General features: G+C 45.6%; 2 protein-coding genes across 25 annotated transcripts in view; one reads left to right on the top strand and one right to left on the bottom strand.

Moving 5' to 3' along the window:
- LRRC36 (leucine rich repeat containing 36) overlaps window positions 1-19,127 on the bottom strand; it is a 60,599-nt gene extending 41,472 nt beyond the window's left edge. For 5 of the 23 annotated variants that reach the window (XR_016225295.1, XM_002711601.5, XM_008257459.4 and 2 more), the window contains exons 1-5: window positions 19,013-19,127; window positions 7,500-7,627; window positions 5,613-5,805; window positions 4,753-4,849; window positions 455-543 (exon numbers count right to left, since the gene is read on the bottom strand). Coding sequence is in view for 20 of the 23 variants with exons in the window: in XM_002711601.5 (XP_002711647.1) it covers window positions 455-543; window positions 4,753-4,849; window positions 5,613-5,805; window positions 7,500-7,627; window positions 19,013-19,082 (577 nt within the window). In the remaining 3 variants the exon portion in view is untranslated. Of the gene's footprint in view, window positions 1-454; window positions 544-4,752; window positions 5,115-5,612; window positions 5,806-7,499; window positions 7,628-18,569; window positions 18,710-19,012 lie in introns of those variants that run through there. The other 18 variants (XM_089320246.1, XM_089320250.1, XM_089320252.1 and 15 more) reach the window with 10 other exon arrangements.
- KCTD19 (potassium channel tetramerization domain containing 19) overlaps window positions 18,630-21,317 on the top strand; it is a 35,127-nt gene continuing 32,439 nt past the window's right edge. The window contains exon 1 of one of the 2 annotated variants that reach the window (XM_089320242.1): window positions 18,630-18,762. Coding sequence is in view for 1 of the 2 variants with exons in the window: in XM_008257451.4 (XP_008255673.1) it covers window positions 19,248-19,250 (3 nt within the window). In the remaining variant the exon portion in view is untranslated. Of the gene's footprint in view, window positions 18,763-19,103; window positions 19,251-21,317 lie in introns of those variants that run through there. The other variant, XM_008257451.4, reaches the window with a different exon arrangement.

The raw sequence follows: 21,317 nt of genomic DNA, 5'->3' as shown, positions 1-21,317 counted from the left end.
CACTTCAATCACAGTGCATTACCAACAGTGATTACAGGAAATAGCATAAACATGAGATTCTGCAGCTACAAAGGTTCTTGGTGGGGAGCCCAGGAGGCCTAGGGTGTGAGCTACTTTGATGCAGAGTCCTCTGCTCTGACTAGTGAAATCAATCACCTCAGAAATATCTAGGGGGCTGTGGGAGCTGGCAATGTAATTTTGGGTTGCATTAATGATGCAAAGTGACACAAATGAAAGTGAACTCTGAGTATAGCTTGTTTTTTGAAGGGTTCTGGCTTAGACCTGCTGAACATGGTCCTCCTGGTGCTAGCAGTGAGAGGAAGAAGGGAAAATATGGCCAGCAAATCTTACCCTTGCTTTCCTAACTAGTCTATCTTCAGCTTATCCAAGATTGGCTGTGAAGCTGAGATAGCTGACATCGTAAACATTTTATGATTATAGAGAGAAAGCTTACCTGTTTCAATCCTGGTGTCCACATCAGCACTGGCCTTAGATGGAGAGCTCTCATCTGCCACACAGTTTGTCATTGTCTTCTCCCTGGAGCTGCCACATATTAGAATTTATTTAAAACTTAAGGCATCCTTATCATTTTTCCCAAATGCTCTATAACATATTAATTTAACAATGTTTCACAAATTTTTCAGTTAAAGCCTTTTTTAAAGTCATAATATTTGCACAGTTCAGCCTTTAAAGTGTGAAAGCAAGAAGATTCAGAACTTTGATATTTTGTCTTTTTTAATATTTATTTATTTATTTGAAAGTCAGCATTACACAGAGAGAGGAGAGGCAGAGAGAGAGAGAGAGGTCTTCCATCCGATGGTTCACTCCCCAGATGGTTGCAATGCCCAGAGCTGTGCCGATCCGAAGCCAGGAGTTTTTTCCGGGTCTCCCACATGGGTGCAGGGGTCCAAGGACTTGGGCCATCTTCTACTGCTTTCCCAGGCCATACCAGAGAGCTGGGCAGGAAGTGGAGCAGCCGGGTCTCGAACCAGCACCCATATGGGATGCCAGCGCTTCAGGCCAGGGCTTTAACCCACTGCGCCACAGTGCCGGCCCCCTAATATTTTGTCTTATTGACATAAGCTAAGGTCTGAATGACTGAAGGTGTAAGATACTTTGTTTTAAATGATAATACTCATAGCTGTAGTACAGAAGGGAAGTTTCTGCTGCCAAAAATTACAGTGGCACTGACTGTAACCACTACTAGGAAAACAGACAAGTAAGGTAAGTATTTGCACTTGACTAAGGTAGGTACCTTAAGAAATACAATAAATTCAGGAAGCCTAGAATGCCAGGTTCTTTACGCTCATTTTATTTACACATAAAAACTTTTCATTAGCTATTATTTCTATTTTGTATGTAGGGGGAATTGGGACTCAAAGATTTTTTTAAAGATTTTATTTATTTATTTGAGAGGTAGTCACAGACAGTGAGAGGGAGAGACAGACAGAGAGGTCTTCCCTCCATTGGTTCACTCCCCAGATGGCCGCAATGGCTGGAGCTGTGCTGATCTGAAGCCAGGAGCCAGGTGCTTCCTCCAGGTCTCACTTGCAGGTGCAGGGGCCCAAGGACTTGGGCCACCTTCTACTGCTTTCCCAGGCCATAGCAGAGAGTTGGATTGGAAGAGGAGCAGCCGGGGCTAGAACTGGCACCCATATGGGATGCCAGCACTGCAGGCGGAGGACCAACCCACTGTGCCACAGCGCCGGCCCCCCAAAGATTTTTTTTAAAGATTCATTTATTTATTTGCAAATCAGAGTTAGAGAAGGAGAGGCAGAGAGAGAGAGAGGTCTTCCATCTGCTGATTTACTCCCCAACTGGCCACAACAGCTGGAGCTGTGCTGATCTGGAGCCAGGAGCTTCTTCTGGGTCTCCCACGTGGGTGCAGGGGCCCAAGGATGTGGGCCATCTGCTACTGCTTTCCCAGGCCATAGCAGAGAGCTGGATTGGAAGTGGAGCAGCCAGGTCTCGAATCAGCGCCCAAATGGGATGCCGGCACTGCAGGTGGTGGCTTTACCCGCTATGCCACAGTGCTGGCCCCTCAGAAAGATTTTTAAAGAAACTTCACTCGAGGTGGATGCTGTGGCACAGTAGGTTAAGTACCTGCTAGGGATGCCTGCATCCTGTGTCAGATTGCTAAATGTGAGTACCAACTACTGAGCTTCTAATCCGGCTTCCTGCTAATGTGCCTGGGAGGCAGCAGATGATTGTTCAACGTGAGACCCTGCTACCCATGTGGGATACCTGGATGGAGTTCCTGGCTCCTGGCTTTGGCCTAGCTGCTGCTGCCATTTGGGGAGTAGGCAAACAGACAAAGGATCTCTCGCCTCTCCTCCCTTCCCCACCCCTTCTGTCCTGTCCCCTTTCCCTCCCCACCACCCTGACACCCTGCCCTTCAAATAAATAAATGTTAAAAAAAAACAAACAATTTATTCTGGAGAAGAACAGAAGAATGTTGGGGATATGTTCATAATAGCATGTTTAATTAAAAATTAAATGTATAGGGAGCATATAGATTAAACTACACACGCACATGCATATGTACACAACATACATACACATACACCAAACTAGAATATTTATGATTATTAGCATTTAATTCTGGGTGGGAGGATTATGAGTTACCTATTTTATTCCTGTGTACTTTTCTGTACTTTCCAAATTCTCAACAGTAAGCGTGTATTTACTCTTGCCATCAGAAAAAATTAACAGATACATCTACATGTGTCTGTAGCACACTGATGTCCAGAAGGATGTACATCAGACATTGCAAGCAGTTAATTCTTGGCTGGATATGGAGTGTTTCTCACAATTTTTAGTGAACTTTACTGTTCTTTTTTTTTTTTTACAGGCAGAGTGGACAGTGAGAGAGAGAGACAGAGAGAAAGGTCTTCCTTTGCTGTTGGTTCACCCTCCAATGGCTGCCACGGCTGGCGCGCTGCGGCCGGTGCACCGCGCTGATCCGAAGGCAGGAGCCAGGTGCTTCTCCTGGTCTCCCATGGGGTGCAGGGCCCAAGCACTTAGGCCATCCTCCACTGCACTCCCTGGCCACAGCAGAGAGCTGGACTGGAAGAGCAGCAACTGGGACTAGAACCCGGCTCCCATAAGGGATGCCAGAGCCGCAGGCGGAGGATTAACCAAGTGAGCCATGGCGCCGTCCCAATAGTATTATGTTTTTAATTATCTTTGAATATCTTATGTATTTGCTTGGGACATAATGGTATGTTATTTGAGGCTGGCACTATGGTGTAGTGGGTAAAGCCACCACCTGCAGTGCTAGTATGCCATACGGTTGCTAGTTCCAGTCTTGGCTGCTCCACTTCTAATCCAGCTCCCTGCTAATCCACCTGGGAAAGCTGTGGAAGATGGCCCAAGTGCTTGGGCCCCTGCACCCATGTGGGAGACCCGGAAGAAGCTCCTGGCTTCAGGCTGGCCCAGTTCCAGTTGTTGTGGCCATTTGGGAAATGACCCCGTGGACAGAAGATATCTCTCTGTATAACTCTGCCTTTCAAATAAATAAATCTTTAAAAAATAAATAAATAAAAAAATAAATAAAAACTTATTTCAGACCAGAGCCGCAGCTCACTAGGCTAATCCTCTGCCTGCGGCGCCGGCATACCAGGTTCTAGTCCCGGTTGGGGCGCCGGATTCTGTCCCGGTTGCCCCTCTTCCAGTCCAGCTCTCTACTGTGGCCCAGGAGTGCAATGGAGGATGGCCCAAGTGCTTGGACCCTGCACCCGCATGGGAGACCAGGAGAGGCACCTGGCTCCTGCCATCGGATCAGCGCTGTGCGCCAGCTGCAGCGGCCATTGGGGGGTGAACCAACGGAAAAAAGGAAGACCTTTCTCTCTCTCTCTCTCTCTCACTGTCCACTCTGCCTGTCAAAAAAAAAAAAAAAAAAAAAAAAAAGAGCCAGAGAGAGAGTGAGGCAGAGAAAAAGCTTCCTTCTGTTGGTTCACTCCAGAAATGCCCACAATAGCAAAGGCAGGGCTAAGCCAAAGCCAGTGCCAATCCGAAGCCAGGAGTCAGGAGCTTCTTACAGGTCTCCCACGTGAGTGCAGGGGCCCATGGACTTGGGCCATCTTCTACTGCTTTCTCAGGCTATAGCAGAGAGCTTGATCAGAAGAGGAGCAGTTGGGCCTCCAACTGGCTCCCATATGGGATGCTGGTGCTTCAGGCCAGGGCTTTAACCTGCTGCGCCACAGCGCCAGCCCCACCTCTCTTTTTTTTAAAAGCAGGGTTTTGGGATAGAAAATACGGTACCTTCTGTTGATAAGATTTTAGTAACAAGAAACGGAAAAATCTACCATTTGTATACTTTAGTGTCTCAAGATCTGTTTCCTCTTTGTTTTATATAGAAATGCTTCCCTCCCTTTCCGTGCCCAACTTATCTTCTAACAACCCTGCCCAGGGAAGTGTAATCCCTCTAATTCAATAGGAAAAGACTACGTACTGATTGGTAACTTTACCAAGACAGGCTGGTCAGCATTTACAGGGACAGGTTATCTCACTGTCTCCCTATCTACAAGCTGCAAGCACAACTCTGGAGAATTTACAATGATTACATTCAAAGCAGACCCAATACTTCAAGAAAGCAGGAATGAGGGCCAGATTCTCAGCCCTTTTATCCCTGATCTGAGGATAATTACGACTTACCAGAGGTTTCTGTGGGAAAATGAAGAAAGTGAAGCAGGAATTCACTGCGACCTTCATTAAGAACCAAACAAAAAGATTACATAAAAACCTTCTTACCTTTTCTCCACCTCTAAAAGAAAATTTTCACTGTTGCCCAACTGACTGAAATGCAGCTTTGCAGCTTTCCTCTCACTTTCACGTACGGTTCGGTCATCTGGAGGCAAAAATTGTGATCTGAGCATGTTTCTTTTTTTTGGAGTGGGTCAGAAAATAGTATTTACAGAGGAAAATAATTAGAGAGCAGTCTTATCTTTGTGTGTTAGAGAAAGGTCACAAAATAATGCTATTATGTTGTCCCAGGAGCCGGCAGTAACTCCGGGAGACTAAGGGATGTCATAGCAACAACTGCCACATAGGAAAGCAGAGCTTGGACAGCAAACAACCCAAAGGGCCGGGCAACAGGGCTGACAGTCGCACCATTTTCTGAAAGAGCTCTCCTAGGTTCCCTACAATGACTTTCCTAGGGAAATCAAATTCCAAATCAACAAGAAATGTATACTCAACACTAAAATCATAAGGAAATGTAGACCCATTCATTTGAAGAGACAGTTATTCTTGGCCAACTCAGCTCCAAGGAGCTGCTGTATTATCTGTCTATTGCTAACACAGTTGTAAGGCTGGGGCACCTGGAAAAAATAAGTCTCAATCTGGAAATTTTGCATTGAAGAGGAAGTGGTGGTGAAACCATCAGCTGAAGAAAACTAAAGCTGGAAGTAACTGATAAAATCATAGATTGTCATTCAACAAACAATAAAGGGACTCGTCATACATCCTGCCAACACAAAAGAGTTACCTAAATATTGACTAATAAACAAAGATATCCTGCCAGTGCACACTCCGGGCCAACATCCAGAGGTTAAGCGGCAGCTGATTTAAAGGAAGATTCTGGGGCAAGGAACAGAAGAGGAGGGTCTCACCCAGTTTCTCCAGAGTTTGTAGCGTGTACACAGCAAAGAGCCTGTAATCTGTATCTTTCCTTACAACAGGATTGAGTCTCAAATCTAGTTCTTTGAGGAAGGGTAAAGGCTGCAGGCGGGACACCTCCACTAATGAAGGAATGTTGTTATAATATAAATTCAGGTCTTGCAGTGAACATAAATACTGGATGCCCTGCAAGGAAAAGACCACGTTATGAAACTGCATGTTGGTGAGGACTGGGAATTTCAAAGACAAAGGCAGAAATACATCTGTTACTTTGCATCCTCACACCGAAAGGGCAGGATTGAGTTTCCCTTCAGCTGCTTAAGAATATGAGTATTACAGCCTGTGTACCCTGGGAATTCTAGGTATTAAATAATTCACATCTTCAGTATGTTTCTTCCTTACAAAATCTGACATTTAAACAGCAGCAGCCAGTCCTCCGTTTCTGTTGGCTCCCTAATAGCTCTCCCAGTCTAGTTCTTCCCAGTGGCAGCAGGGTTACTTCAGCCTTTCTCACCCCTACCCCAGCCAGTGTCTTGACCCACTAAGGATCTCAATTTGTAAGAGGTAAGAAGGTAAGACAAAGAGCTGGTTCTGGTGGAGGAGGACATGGTGGTTAAAAAAAAAAAGTGTGTGTGTGTGCGTGTGTGTGGTGTCCTCCTATCTCAATGCCTTACCTACAAAGTCAGTGGACTGTCTGGGGAAACAAAGTATCTTCAAGTCCTCCCTCTTGGACTAGTAGGGGACCCCTTGTCCTTGTTTTCCCTTTCAGAGTCTTTGCCATCATGCAAGCTCTGCATCCTTGCTAGAAATGTTCTCCCCTGTTCAGGTTTCTCTATTTGTGGATTTAGCGAGCCAACCCTTCCACTTAAGTGGCAGCAGAACAATCAGGACTAGGAAACTCAAGAGGAAAAGCTGCAGTTTCCCTCCTCTACTGAAACCTGCCATTGACAATAATTACTTAATTTTCATGCTTGAACTTGTTAGTTGCTTTTGCTCAAAACGTCTACATATGCATATAATCACACACTTTCAGCGCTAAAAAGTATTGCTATAAAAGGACTCTGACAATGGGGCAGGTGTTGTGGCATAGCAGGTGAAGCCACTGCCTGTGACACTGGCATCCCTCACGGGTGCTGGTTTGTGTCCTGGCTGCTCCAATTCCAATCCAGAAAGCTCCCTGCTAATGGCCTGGGCTCCATCACTGTTGGTTTCCCAAAGAAAAGCACTGACATTTTGATAGGCAAAGATGGAAACATGTGTTGGGGTCCTGCACAAAGGAAACAAACTCCCATCTCCGTGCGCACTTTTACGTTTGCAGAGGCTCTGTGTGTGTTTGCTGGTCCTCTAAACACAGTGCTCAAGCTGTTCCCTCCTCCTTTCCTGTGCTGCCCTTTGCATCACCATCCCCTGACCTGGAAATATTTCTTTTTCTTTTCAGACTATCATTTCCTCCACCTCCTAGAAGCAACCCCCAGTAACAGCACAGGTGGGTCTTTCTTCACTGCAAGCCCCTGGGTGTATCCCCAGGCCCCACCCAGCCCTACTAAGTTAGATCACCTCTCAGGGTAGAGACCAAGAATCTGTACTTTCATAAGTACTCCTCAAAATTTTTGAACACACATTAAAATTCTTACTATTGCCCTAGACCGTGATAGCTTAATATAGCTTTCCATGGGTATAAAAGGAATTTTCCTCAATATTTTATAATCAATAACTTTAAACACAGAACAAAGCTGAAAGAAATTTATAAGTAAATAATAAATTAAGAAACTTTAAAAGGGAGACCCTATACTCCCCAGGCTGTTACTATCTATCACCTATTTCTTTATAACAAAAAATAAATTGGGCTGATCTGGCTGGTCATAGAGTATAGAATTTACCTTTAGGCTAGTGATCAAATTCCTTGATAAATCTAAAGATCGAAGATTTTTAAAGTTTCTGAAGGCATCACCAATGGAATGGATTTTTCCAGCATAAGATCCCTGCAATGAAAGAGACTCCACCAGTTCTGAAAAGAGATCATCAGTAGATACATTACCATCTCTGCTTAGATAAACAGCAGAGTGTCACTGAAAGTCGGCCTTCCTTCCTCCCTTATCCCATTTGTAAAAGGCCCTAGATCCAAGGCTCATAAAATCAGATATCCTTGTAAAAGCAGATATTTGATCTAATATCATGATAACCAAACCTTAGCTTTATAGAGCCCTTCAGTTTTACCAATTATCCTGAAGGATGTAGTGAAAGTCTCCAAAAGTTCTCAGAACATAATTAAAAAATAAATTCAGCAATACCACTGCTAGGATTTATTCTTCCAGATAACACAACATTTTCCAAGGGTGTATAATTTATAGTACAGGGATGTCAACTTCAGAAAGATTTTAAGATAGAAAAAAAACTTTAAGATAGAAAAACTGCCATCAAAGAGCCTGTCAGTAGAAAGGTAAAGTAGCCAGCCTAAATGACAGTACATCAATACAGAGGACAATGTACTAGATCTGTGACCTTGTAAAGGTCACGTAATATCTCTGTGCATCAGTTTCTTTATCTGTAAAATAGAGATAATAACAGTATTTAACTCATAAGGTGTTATAAAGATTAAATTAAAATACATACAAAACTTACAATGGTACCTGGCACATTCTAAGTGCCAGGCAAGTGCTAATGCTGTTAGACAGGCACTGAAAAGAATGTGGCAGATCTGGGCTGGCGACACGGCTCACTAGGCTAATCCTCCGCCTAGCGGCGCCGGCACACGGGGTTCTAGTCCTGGTCAGGGCGCCGGATTCTGTCCCGGTTGCCCCTCTTCCAGGCCAGCTCTCTGCTGTGGCCAGGGAGTGCAGTGGAGGATGGCCCAAGTGCTTGGGTCCTGCACCCCATGCGAGACCAGGAGAAGCACCTGGCTCCTGCCTTCGGACCAGCGCGGTGTGCCGGCTGCGGCGGCCATTGGAGCATGAACCAACAGCAAAAGGAAGACCTTTCTCTCTCTCTCTCTCTTTCTCTCTCACTGTCCACTCTGCCTGTTAAAAAAAAATGTGGTAGATCTGCAGATACTCATATGTAATGATGTCTAAGACATTATGTGATTGAAATATGCAAACACACACATATATAATGTGTAACTGTGGTTTTTTAAAAATAATCTCTTAATTCTACTTTTCCACAAACATTTTTTAAAGATTTATTTATTTATTTGAAAGAGTTACACAGAGAAGAAGAGACAGAGAGAGAGAGGTCTTCCATCCTCTGGTTCACTCCCCAGATGGCTGCAATGGCTGGAGCTGCGCCGATCCGAAGCCAGGACCTAGGAGCTTCCTCCAGGTCTCCCATGTGGGTGCAGGGGCCCAAGAACTTGGGCCAACTTCTATGGCTTTCCCAGGCCATAGCAGAGAGCTGCACAGGAAGTGGAGTAGCTGGGACTCGAACCAGTGCCCGTATGTGATGTCAGCACTGCAGGCAGCGGTTTTACCAGGTATACCACAGCACCAGCCCCCGTAACTGTTTTTTTTTTTCTTTGACAGGCAGAGTTAGACAGTGAGAGAGAGATAGATAAAGGTCTTCCTTTTTCCGTTGGTTCACCCCTCAAATGGCCGCCGATCCGAAGCCAGGAGCCAGGTGCTTCTCCTGGTCTCCCATGCGGGTGCAGGGCTCAAACACCTGGGCCATCCTCCACTGCCTTCCCTGGGCCACAGCAGAGAGCTGGACTGGAAAAGGACCAACCAGGACAGAATCTGGCACCCCAACCGGGACTAGAACCCGGTATGCCGGCACCGCAGGCGGAGGATTAGCCTAGTGAGCCGTGGCGCCGGCTACGTAACTATGTTTTAAAGAAAAATATATACACTTATGTGTATGTTTGAGAGGGCAGAATTAGAGAATCAACTAGATTTCTGAAACAAGGAGAATCTCAAAATTTCTAATAGGAACTTACTGGCAAGTGTGGGTGACCAAACACCAATGACCAAAACTAGAAGGAGGTTCCACAGGATGCAGTTTGCAGGTGAGTGCCAGGACTGCATGGAAAGTTCTTAAAGTGCTGCAGCAGTCTGGGCCATATAAACACTTAAAAGTTATAAACTGAATATCCTGTTGAAGACAAGACCTATCTCAGGGCAGAATCTACACAAAACGGAACAGGGACAATAGATGCAAATTAAAGATAGCTCCAGGTACATTTGGGGAGGAAAGCAGATGGCAGATGTCAGGAAAGCTGTCATATCTGTGACTGTTTTGTGAACACAACAGAGAAAGGAGCTCCAAAACCTTGAAAATAGAAAAACTACTGACCCTTCATTAGGAAAATGCAAATCAAAACCACAAAATACCACTTCACATCCACTAGGATGGTTATAATAATAATTTTAAAACATGGGGAAGGTTTTGCATTGGTGAGAATGTTGAGAAATTGGAAACTTCTTATGTTGGGGAGACAATGTAGGACTAGTGTAGCTGCTATGGAAAATGGTCTGGCAGTTCCTCAGTAAGATAAATACAAAATTACCATATGACCCAGCAATTCTAATCCTAGGAATAAAGCCAAAAGTATTGAAAATAAGTGTTCAAGCAAAAATGTATAAACAAATGTTCATTCCACCATTAACCACAATATCCAAAGGCAGAAACGACTCAAATGTCCACCAACAGATGTGTGTATAAGCAAAATAAAGAATATACGCAAAATGGAATATTGGTCATAAAAAGGAATGATGTCCCAACAAGTTATTTCATAGATATCAACAGACTCACTCTAAAGCTTATAGAGAAAGACAAAAGAGCCAGAATAACCAACATGAAGAAGAGGAACTCAGAGGATGCTATTACTAAACTTTCAATTTTATCACTGAGCTACGATAATCAAGACAGTGTGGTGATGGGGGGAAAAAAGACAACAAATATAACAGAATAGAGAAACCAGAAATATATTCTCACAAATATGGTGAGCTGGTCGTTAACAAAGGAGCAAAAGGTGATTCTATGGAAAAAGGATAGTATTTCAATAAATTATGCTACAACAACTGGATTTCTACACACACACACACACACACACACAAAGACTTAAATACAGACAAATTTTCACAAAAAAATCAACTCAAATTAGATCATAAACCTAAATGTAAAATACAAAACTGAATCTGGAGCAGATGTTTGGGCAGTGGGTAAGCTGCTGCTCGGGATGCTTCTGTCCCACTGCGGAGTGCTAGTTAGGGTCCAGCTGCTCTGCTTCTCACCAACTTCTTGTCAATGTTTTCAGGGAGGCACAGATGATGGCTCAAGTGTTTGGGCCCCTACCACTCATGTAGGAGACCTGGATAGAGTTTTGAGCTCTTGGCTTTTGTGCCTGGCCCAACCCTGGCTGTTGTGGGCATTTAGGAAATGAACCAGCAGGTAGAAGATCTCTCTCTGTCACTCTACTTTCAAGTAGATGAAAAACAGACAAACACGGGGCTAATGCTGTGGCACAGCAGGTTAAACCACAGCCTGCAGTATCAGTATTCTATATGAGTACAGGTTCAAGTTCCAGCTGCACCACTTCTGCTCCAGCTCCTTGCTAATGTGCCTGGGAAAGCAGTGGAATATGGCCCAAGTCCTCTGCTCCTGCACCCACGTGGGAGACCCAGAAGAAGCTCCTGGCTTTGACCTGATACAGTCCTGGCCCTTGCAGCCAATTGGGGAGTGAACCAGCTGGATGGAAGATCTCTCTGTCGTTCCTTCTCTTTTAACTCTACTTTCCAAATAAGTAAATCTTTTTAAAAATGAATGTTTACTCTACATTGGTTTGGTCTGTTGGGCACAGTGCAGGTACCCAGTCCAAATCCATAATCTCCCACAAATTATAACAAACTGTAAATTTTCTATAAAATAACACAGCAGAAAATCTAGGTGACCTTGGGTTTGGCAATGAGCTTTTAATATAACACCAAAAACATGATCTGTGACAGAAAAACAAACTTGAGAGGTTGGGCTCCATTAAAATTTAAAGTTTTTGCCTTACAAAAGACACTTAAAAAACAAGCCACAAACGGGGAGAAAATATTTACAAAACATATTATCTGGTGAAGAACTAGTATCCAAAATATACAAAGAACCCTTAAAATACAGCAAAAAGAACACAATCCAATTGAAAAATGGGGAGAAGATCTGAACAGACATTACACCAATACAAGATAAACACATGGCAAACATACATGAAAAAGACCCAAGCTTGTAAGTCATTTGGAAATTACAAGTTGAAACAATGACCACTGCTCCACAGTTATTAGAATGGCCAAAATCCAAAACAGTGACAATGCTAAATGTTGAGGATGTGGAGTGACAGGGACTCTTCATTCATTGCTGGTAAGAATGCAAAATGGTTCAGCCAGCTTACAAAACAGATTGGCAGTTTCTTTTTCTTTTTTTTTTTTTTTTTTTTTTTTTGACAGGCAGAGTGGACAGTGAGAGAGAGAGACAGAGAGAAAGGTCTTCCTTTGCCGTTGGTTCACCCTCCAATGGCCACCGCGGCCAGCGCGCTGCGGCCGGCGCACCGCGCTGATCCGATGGCAGGAGCCAGGAGCCAGGTGCTTCTCCTGGTCTCCCATGGGGTGCAGGGCCCAAGCACCTGGGCCATCCTCCACTGCACTCCCTGGCCACAGCAGAGAGCTGGCCTGGAAGAGGGGCAACCGGGACAGAATCCGGCGCCCTAACCGGGACTAGAACCCGGTGTGCTGGCGCCGCAAGGCGGAGGATTAGCCTAGTGAGCCGCGGCACCAGCCAGATTGGCAGTTTCTTAAAACACTCAACGTATCTTACCAGATGGTCTGGTGCTCCTGTCTCTTGGTATTTACTACAGTGACTTGAGACTTTACATCCATACAAAAACCTACATTCAAACATTTATTCATGGTAGTTTTATTCATAATTGTCAAAACTTGGAAGAAATCAAGATATCCTTCATGGTACATCCACGAAGTAGAATATTATTCAGCAAAAAAATGAACAGAGTCATCAAGCCATGAAAAAATAAAGATGAACTTTAAATACTGCTGGGGCCGGCATTGTGGCATAGTGGGGTAAGCCACCTGCAGTGCCGGATCCCATACGAACAACAGTTCGAGAACTGGCTGCTCCACTTCTTATCTAGCTCCCTGCTAATGCACCTGGGAAAGCAGCAGAAGATGGTTCAGGTCTCTGGGCCCCTGCACCCATGTGGAAGACCCGGAAGAAGCTCCTGGCTTCAGTCTAGCATCGCCCTGGCTGTTGTGGCCATTTGGGGAGTGAAAAGTGGATGGAAGATTTCTCTCTCTCTCTCTTTCCCTCCTCTCCCCCCGCCAACTCTGCCTTTCAAATAGATAAAATAAATGTTAAAAAAATTACACACTGTAAGTAAAAGAACTCAGTCTGCAAAAGTTACAGAAGAGACCTTCAAAAACTTCATAGAAAAACAGAATTATTAAGTATGAGTTTATTTGGTACAAAAGCTTTTTGGCAGGGCCAGTGCCGTGGTGCAGTAGGTTAATATTCCACCTGCAGGGCCAGTATCCCATATGGGCGCTGGTTCTAGTCCCGGATGCTCCTCTTCTGATCCAGCCCTCTGCTATTGTCTGGGAAAGCAGTAGAAGATGGCCCAAGTCCTTGGGCCCCTGCACCTGTGTGGGAGACCCGAAAGAAGCTCCTGGCTCCTGGCTTCAGATCAGCGCAGCTCTGGCCATTGCGATCATTTGGGGAGTGAACCAATGGAATGAAGACATTTTCTCTGTCTCCCTCTCACTGTCTGTAACTCTACATCTCAAATAAATAAATAAAATCTTTAAAAAAAAGCTTTTGGTGCAAATTTTTTTTCATAATATATGGAAAACGTGGGGCTGGTATTGTGGCCCATCGAGTTTAATCTTGGCCTGTGTCACAAACATCCTCCACTTACAATCCAGCTCCCTGCTGATGCACCTGGGAAAGCAGCAGAAAGGGCCCCTGCCACCCATGTGGGAGACATGGATGGAATTCCAGGCTTCTGGCTTTGGCCTGGCCTAGCCCCAGACTTTGCTGCCATCTAAGCAGTGAATCTGTGGAAGGAAGATTTCTGTCCCTCTCTTCTCTCTCTGTCTCTCTGTAACTCTACCTTTCAAATAAATAAATCATAAATATATACGGAAATGTGTATTATGTTAAAACAATGCACCAAAATAACTCATACTTTAATTTAGTTTTCCCCTGAACTTTTTGATGTACACTCATAGCATGATTTCACCTTCTGAAAAAGGTAACAGTAAAAAGATCAGTGGTTGAGATGAGAGGAATGAATATGTGGAAGGCAAGGATTTTTAGCACAGTGAAACTACTCTATTTGTTACAATAATGGTGGACACATGACCTGTATTTGTCATAATCCATTGACCTGCACAACACAGTGAACCCTAAAGTAAACTATGGGCTTCAGTTAATGATAATGTATTAACATTGATTCATCAGTGACCACAAATGTACCATACTAATGCAATATATCAATAATAGGGGAAACTAGGTAGAGATAAGGTGAAGATGTGAAAGGGGGAGAAAGCATGTATGGGAACTCTCTGTACTTTATGTCCAATATTTCTGTAGACTTAAAACCTCTTTAAAAAAACAAAATGTATTGATTTTTAAAATTAGGAATAAAATATAGATTGTTCAATAGCAAATCATAATACCATCTTGTTGACTACCTGTCAGCAAGATTGAGGCCAATCTCCAGCCATAGTTTAAAAGGTATTAGGATACTTTCAGACAAAATGAGACAATCCAATAAGAAGCCTAAGGAGCTATTCCTAAAGAATAACAAAGGAACAATATAACACAAACTCCAAACCTCTAGCTCCCTTATGATTTGTAAAAGACTTATTTGTTTATTTGAAAGAATTACTGAAAGAGGTTGAGAGAGAAAGAGCTTCTATCTGCTGGTTGATTTTCCAAATGGCAGCAATAGCCAGGGTGGGGCCAGGCCGAAGCCAGGAGCCAGGAGCCAGGAGCTTCACCTAAGTCTCCCACATGGGTGCAGGAACCCAAGCATTTGGGCCATCTTCTGCTGCTTTCCCAGGCACATTAGCAGCGAGCTGGATTGGAAGTGGAGTAGCTGGGATTCAAACTGGCGCCCATATAGGATGCCAGCACAGCAGATGGCCCAAAGTATAAAACCTTGAGCCTTGCTGCAACTATGCCTCCATTCCCTGCTACCCTAGGCGGAAATCCTGTATGTAAGTTGCTCTTATAAACTCGCTTCTTATGTGAAGATTCCTTCTTCATATTTTGGTCTGAGGATTCCTGCTCAGTTCAGAGGGTATTCTCTGCTCCACCCCACCAATACTACCATCAGACATTGATACATTATAAAATATGCATGCGTCTTGAAAACATAATGCTAACTTAGAAAGCCACACAGTCAAGGACATGAACTGTATGATTCCATTTATAGGAACTATCCAGAAGAGGCAAAGCCAGAGAGACAAAAAGCAGATTAGTGCTTGCCACAGGCTGGGGGCGTGGGAAATGAGGAGTGACTGCCTAATGTTTACTTCTGGAACTAAACAGTGGTGATGGTTGCATAACACTGTGGATGTGCTAAAAGACTCTGAACTGTATACTTTCAATTGGTGAATTTTATAGTATGTGAATTATATTTTTAAAAAATGCAAAATATCTTTTGGATTTGGAGGGCAGTATATTGGTAGTGGTATTGCATTGATTTAATACTCTGAAACTCTGATATCAAGGGACAAAAGCTAACGACAATCATGATTTCCATTTCTTATTTCTTATGCCTTTCACTACCATCTTTTTTTTTTTTTTTTTTTTGACAGGCAGAGTGGACAGTGAAAGACAAAGAGAAAGGTCTTCCTTCCATTGAGTCACCCCCCAAATGGCCGCTATGGCCGGCGTGCCGCGCCGATCCGAAGGCAGGAGCCAGGTGCTTCCTCCTGGTCTCCCATGCAGGTGCAGGGCCCAAGCACTTGGGCCATCCTCCACTGCACTCCCGGGCCACAGCAGAGAGCTGGACTGGAAGAGGAACAGCCAGGACAGAATCCGGCGCCCCGACCAGGACTAGAACCCGGGGTGCCAGCGCTGCAGGCGGAGGTTTAACCAAGTGAGCCACGGCGCTGGCCAACCATCTGTTTTGAAGAGTAGACATTTTTATATTTATTTATTTTTAAATGTTTATTATTTGAAAGAGAGTGACAGATTTTCCATCTCCTGGTTCCTTCTATGACTATAACAACCAGGGCTGGCCCAGGCTGAAGTCAGGAGCAGGAACTCCATCCAGGTCTCCCACATGTGGCAGGTGCCAGAGCACTTGAGCCATCATCTGCTGCCTCTCTGGGTGAACATTATTAGCAGGAAGCTGGATCCAAAGCAGAAGCAGGACTTGATCCCAGGCACTGATACGGGGATGCGAGCATCCCAAGTACTAGCTTAACCTGGTGGGTGTATTGCAACACCCACCCCTGTAACATTTGAAAAGGGAACCAGAATTATCATTCAGATGATAAACTGCCACAAGGACATTCTTTTATGATTCACATGAAATGCAGGTCTTAAGAAGTTTTAGTGTTTATAAAGAGTGAGGACAAACAGATCAGAGGACAAATCAAACTCTGCACATCACAGGTGTTAAGAACAATAGGATAATCTTTCAGTTTTAATATTTGGGTTAAATAACCCTGAATGGGAAAATCTTGTTCATGAAAATAAATCAAGTAATCTCTCTATAGAAACCAGTTACAACTCATTTGGAAATTCAATTAATGACATTTAACAAAGCTGGCTTATAATGACAATGAAAGCTTCAAATAAATACATTATTTGGAAAAAAAAAAAAAAAAGCCCTCAGGAGTCAACTTGAAAGATCTCCCACTGATCAAAGTTGGAATAAATTGAGCATTAGTCATGATTAGAAACACAATGGATTAGAATACCAAATACATGTAAATCAATGAGTTCATATGAGTAATGATAATGAGAAAACAAAACAGCCTTCACTGGTCACCTTTAAAAGATGCTAAGAAAACAAACCTTGATCCTAAAACAATGGGAAATAAGGTGAAATGAAATCAGGCTTTTCTCCTATCTTTCCTTTACAAACTGTATCTAAGGACAACCAAATAGTTGATATCAGTAAACTCTCTTTAGGGAAGTATTACAGCTAATGAAGAAGAATGAGAGAATCAGAAAATTACCATTTTGTAATCTCTAATCAGTGGATACAGACAATCGTATTCTTTCAAAAAGAAAGAACAGCAGGCTTATACACTTCCTAGAAGAAGGAAATACTGTCAGGTATAAGCAGTCTTAAGAAAAACAAACAGGGGCGGGTAAAGCTGCTGCCTGCACTGCCAGCATTCCATATGGGCAACAGCTCCAGTCTCGGCTCCTCCATTTCCAATCCAGCTCTCTGTTATGGCTTGGGAAAGCAGTGGAGGATGGCCCAAGTCCTTGGGCCCCTGCACCTGCATGGAAGACCTGGAAGAAGCTCCTGGCTCCTTTTTTTTTTTTTTTTTTTTTTTTTTTTTTTTACAGGCAGAGTGGATAGTGAGAGAGAGAGACTGCGAGAAAGGTCTTCCTTTTGTCGTTGGTTCACCCTCCAATGGCTGCCTCGGCTGGCGCGCTGCGGCCAGTGCACCGCGCTGATCCAAAGGCAGGAGCCAGGTGCTTCTCCTGGTCTCCCATGCGGGTACAGGGCCCAAGCACTTGGGCCATCCTCCACTGCCTTCCCAGGCCACAGCAGAGAGCTGGCGTGGAAGAGCGGCAACCGGGACAGAATCCGGCGCCCCAACAGGGACTAGAACCCGGGGTGCCGGCGCCGCTAGGTGGAGGATTAGCCTATTGAGCCGTGGCGCCGGCCCTGACTCCTGACTCCTGACTTCGAATCAGCACAGCTCTAGCAGTTGTGGCCATCTGGGGAGTGAACCAGCAGATGGAAGACCTCTCTCTCTGTCTCTCCCTCTCTGTGTAACTCTTTCAAATAAATAAATAAATAAATAGGTGTGTGTGTGTGTGTGTGTGTGTGTTTTAAATGAACTACAGGGGCTGGCGCTGTGGCGCAGTGGGTTAATGCGCTGGCCTGAAGCCCATATAGCCGCCGGTTCTAGTCCTGGCTGCTCCTCTTCCGATCCAGCTCTCTGCTATGGCCTGGGAAAGCAGTGGAGGATGGCCCAAGTCCTTGGATCCCTGCACCACATGGGAGACCTGGAAGAATCTCCTGGCTCCCGGCTTCAGATCGGCGCAGCTCTGGCCGTTGTGGCCATCTGGGGAGTGAACCAGCGGGTGGGAGACCTCTCTCTCTGTCTCTACTTTTCTCTGTAACTCTGTCATTCAAATAAATAAAATAAATTTCAAAAAAAAAAAAAACTACAGATAGATAAAACTAACTATGGAAAACAGAGCTGCAGAATTTTTAGAAAAAAAATTTGGGGAAAAGGAAGAAAAATCAGATGGAGTAGTTTGAAATCTCTCTGCCAACGTATTCATGCACACATCCTATTATTACCTTTGAGGACCTTAGATGGGGGGCATGTTTTAGAGAGGCAGGAAAGATTAGTGCCATTTTTATCAATCATGTAATATTTGTTACACGCGTTCACCTAGCAGAGGAAGCAAGAAAGGCAACTGTTGCACATGCTTAGAGCACAGGCCCCGGGGTCCGAGTCCTTGGTTACCGAACTCTGGCTGTACCACTTCAGCAGTGTGACTTCCGGCATGAGACTAAACTTGGTTTTACTAACCTGTACGGTGGGAACAAGAACAGTACCTGCCTGATAAAGTTGTCACGGGGATAAAATAATTCAGAGACAGCACTTAACACAGGGCCTAGCAATAATGAATGACACAAGGTCGAATTAGGAACTTTCCCAACTGCTGCTAACTTTTCCATCGTTTTGATTCCTTGGACCCTCAGAAAGCAGGTTTGGGAGTCGGCGCGGGAGCTGGCAGGCCCTCAGCCACGTTACCTCCAGGGCGACGTCGGGGCTTGGGACACCAGGCCCCCTCTCTGGGTCTCCCTTACAAGGAAGCTCAACATCCAGATGGCTCCAAGACACGGTCCAGCTCTGGACCTGGACGGCGGGAGGGCCGTTCCCACTGCAGCCAACCACGAAGAGCGCGCCCGGGGAGGTTTCTGAAACTGCCGTCACCAACGCCCCTGTGAGTCCACAGCCTCCCCCCCCCCCACGGCCCTTCTCGCCTCTGCCCTCTGCCGACCCCCGCGGCAGGCTCCCCTGTTCCTGCTGCCGCTCCTGGCTGCGCCAAGCCCCCACCCCCGTTACTTCAGTTCCTCGGCCTCCACCTCAGGGAAACCCGCCGCCTCAGTCAGTCTCTCCTTCGCCTCCGGGACCGCCCCTCCGTTTTCTCCGCCCCCGCAGCCACTGAACCCACGCTCTGTGCCTGGCCCTACCCGTTTGCTCCAGGCTCAGCGCCCCCAGGCGGCGGATGCCCTCCTCGTCCAGATCCCACTGCTCCGCCATCCCCGCCCGCCGCTCACCGCCCGCGAGGCGGCCGCCTGCGCGCCAGGCCCCGCCCCCGCCCCGCCAGGCCCCGCCCCCGCCGCGCGCCGCCCGCGCGCCGCGAGCTCCCGGGGGACCGTTGGTGGCCGAGTCACGTGCCTACCCGCCTGCCGCTGGAGCCGCGACATGGTATGGAGCCCGCCCTGGCGGGGGCGCCAAAAACACCGAGACAGTGACTCTGGGGGCGTTGTGGGCCAGGATTAGGGCCACAGGGTTAGGGGTCTAGCCCTAGGGCAAGGGCTAGCGAGGGGTGGCCTCAGCTTTGAAGGATTTGGGGGACTGGGTCTGAGGGGTTGGAAGAACGGGCTGCCTTAAAGGATGAGGAGAGTTAGGCTTCATTTGGGGACTCCAGGTCTGAGGGGTGGGATGAAGGTCTTCTGACTCAGTGCAGGGGATGTTGACTCTGGCAAGGCAGGGATGCTTGGCGGGGTGGGCGGAGCAGCTGTCTGAGTCGTGGATGGGGAGTTCCTGATTTTAAAGGCTGGCAAACCTGGCTGTGAGGAGTTGAGGTCCTGTCTGTAGAGCATGAAGTGGTTCTAGCTCTGGAAATGGGTTGGGAGGGCGTTCTGGGGGAGAAGGATCTGTGAGGAAGAGAGACAGTCTGTGGGAGCCAATGAGGAGGAGGTCATCTTAGTACTACTCTATTTCCTGTATTCTGGCTAGAAGCCTTTTGTCCCATTACCACAGCTCCTTTTTCCAAGCTTGCCTGGGATTGAGAGCTCTCCCCAGGCTGGGGTGATTCTGCACTGACCATCGTCGGCGCACTCTTTGGGAGAAAAATCTGGAAAGAACAGCCACATCCTTACCCCTGTCCTCACTCCACAAGGCACCTCTTGAGAGCCCACGTGTGTAAGAAGGCAAACTCTTGAGCACTGACGCTCTGACCCACGCCTAATAGGAAAAGAGGGTCTGAGATCAGAACTTAGAGTCACTTTCAAGGAGCAGGGTTTTTTTAGCACCCAAAGCCTGCACATTCAGAGCACCCCCATTGAGCCGTCGACCAGTATGTCACCTTTAAGATGAACACAAAGCAAAACCAAGAGTCCTCGTGTATTTATGGAGCTCTTAGTTATTTTCCGTTTGCCATGTTCTACCTTAGCCACATTTAAAAGGACTCAGAAGCCTCGATTAGCTTTTTGGAGTGGCTTTTCCAGCTCTGCTGCTGGGAGTCATGACACCATTTTACAATTTTGAATCCTCTTCAAGTGCCCTTTCACACTTCTAGTCTCAAGGTGGCAAATATAATTGCTGCTGCTCTTTTTTTTTTTTTTTTTTTTAATTTATGACAAGGAGAAACAGATCTTCTGTCCACTGGTTGACTCCTCAAATGGGCTCAACAGCCTGGAATAGGCCTGGCCAAAGCCAGGAGCCAGGAACTCCAGCTGAGTCTCCCAAGTGGGGAGCAGGGGCTCAAGTACTCGGACCGTCTTCTGCTGCCTTCCCAGGTGCATTTGCAAGGAGCTGGGCTGGAAGCAGAGCAGCTGGGGCACTAACTGGCACTCTGATGTAGATGTTGGTGTTGCAAGTGACAGCTTCACCCACTGTGCCACAATGCTGGCCTCTTGTTCTTGTGAATATTTAAACCAGGCTTACTGTAGAAAACATGGACTTCACTTTTGTTGCACACATTTATTTTCCTTTCTTGCCTGTCAGAGTAGTAGATGCAGGTTTTTATTGGAGAAGGGGGGCTTTTCCTCTCTTGGACAACTGCCTCTTAACACTCTACCCCCGGCCCCCAATGTTTTTATGCAAAATTTTTAAACACTCAGAAAGATTGAAATAATTGTGTAGTGAACAATATATAGCCTTACGTTCTATTAATATTTTGCTGTCTTTGATTTATCACATGCCCAGGAAGCAGAAATGCAATCCAGGTGGTCTCCTACCAGGAAAGTGGGTGGCAGGGCCTCAAGTACTTGAGCTATCACCTGATGCCTTCCACGGTGTGCATTAAAAGCAAGCTGGAATTGGATGTCAAGCTGGGACTTGAACCCAGGCACTCTGATATTTGCTGTGGACTTTTGAAGTGGCATTTTAACCACTGCACAAAATGCTTGCTCCTGAAATTGTTTTCTTAATTTTGTTTTCAGATTGTTCGTTGCTAATGTATAAAAAACATAATTCATTTTCAAAAAAAATCGATCTGCATCCTTCAGCCTTGTTGGACTCTCTTCCAGCAGGTTTTTTTTTTTTTTT

Source organism: Oryctolagus cuniculus, chromosome 18, assembly GCF_051225735.1.
Source record: "Oryctolagus cuniculus isolate XC-2025 breed Fujian yellow rabbit chromosome 18, ASM5122573v1, whole genome shotgun sequence".
In the NCBI taxonomy this organism is placed as follows: domain Eukaryota; kingdom Metazoa; phylum Chordata; class Mammalia; order Lagomorpha; family Leporidae; genus Oryctolagus; species Oryctolagus cuniculus.
The sequence above is the reverse complement of the archived record's forward strand: the minus strand, read 5'-3'. Positions and strand labels throughout refer to the sequence as shown.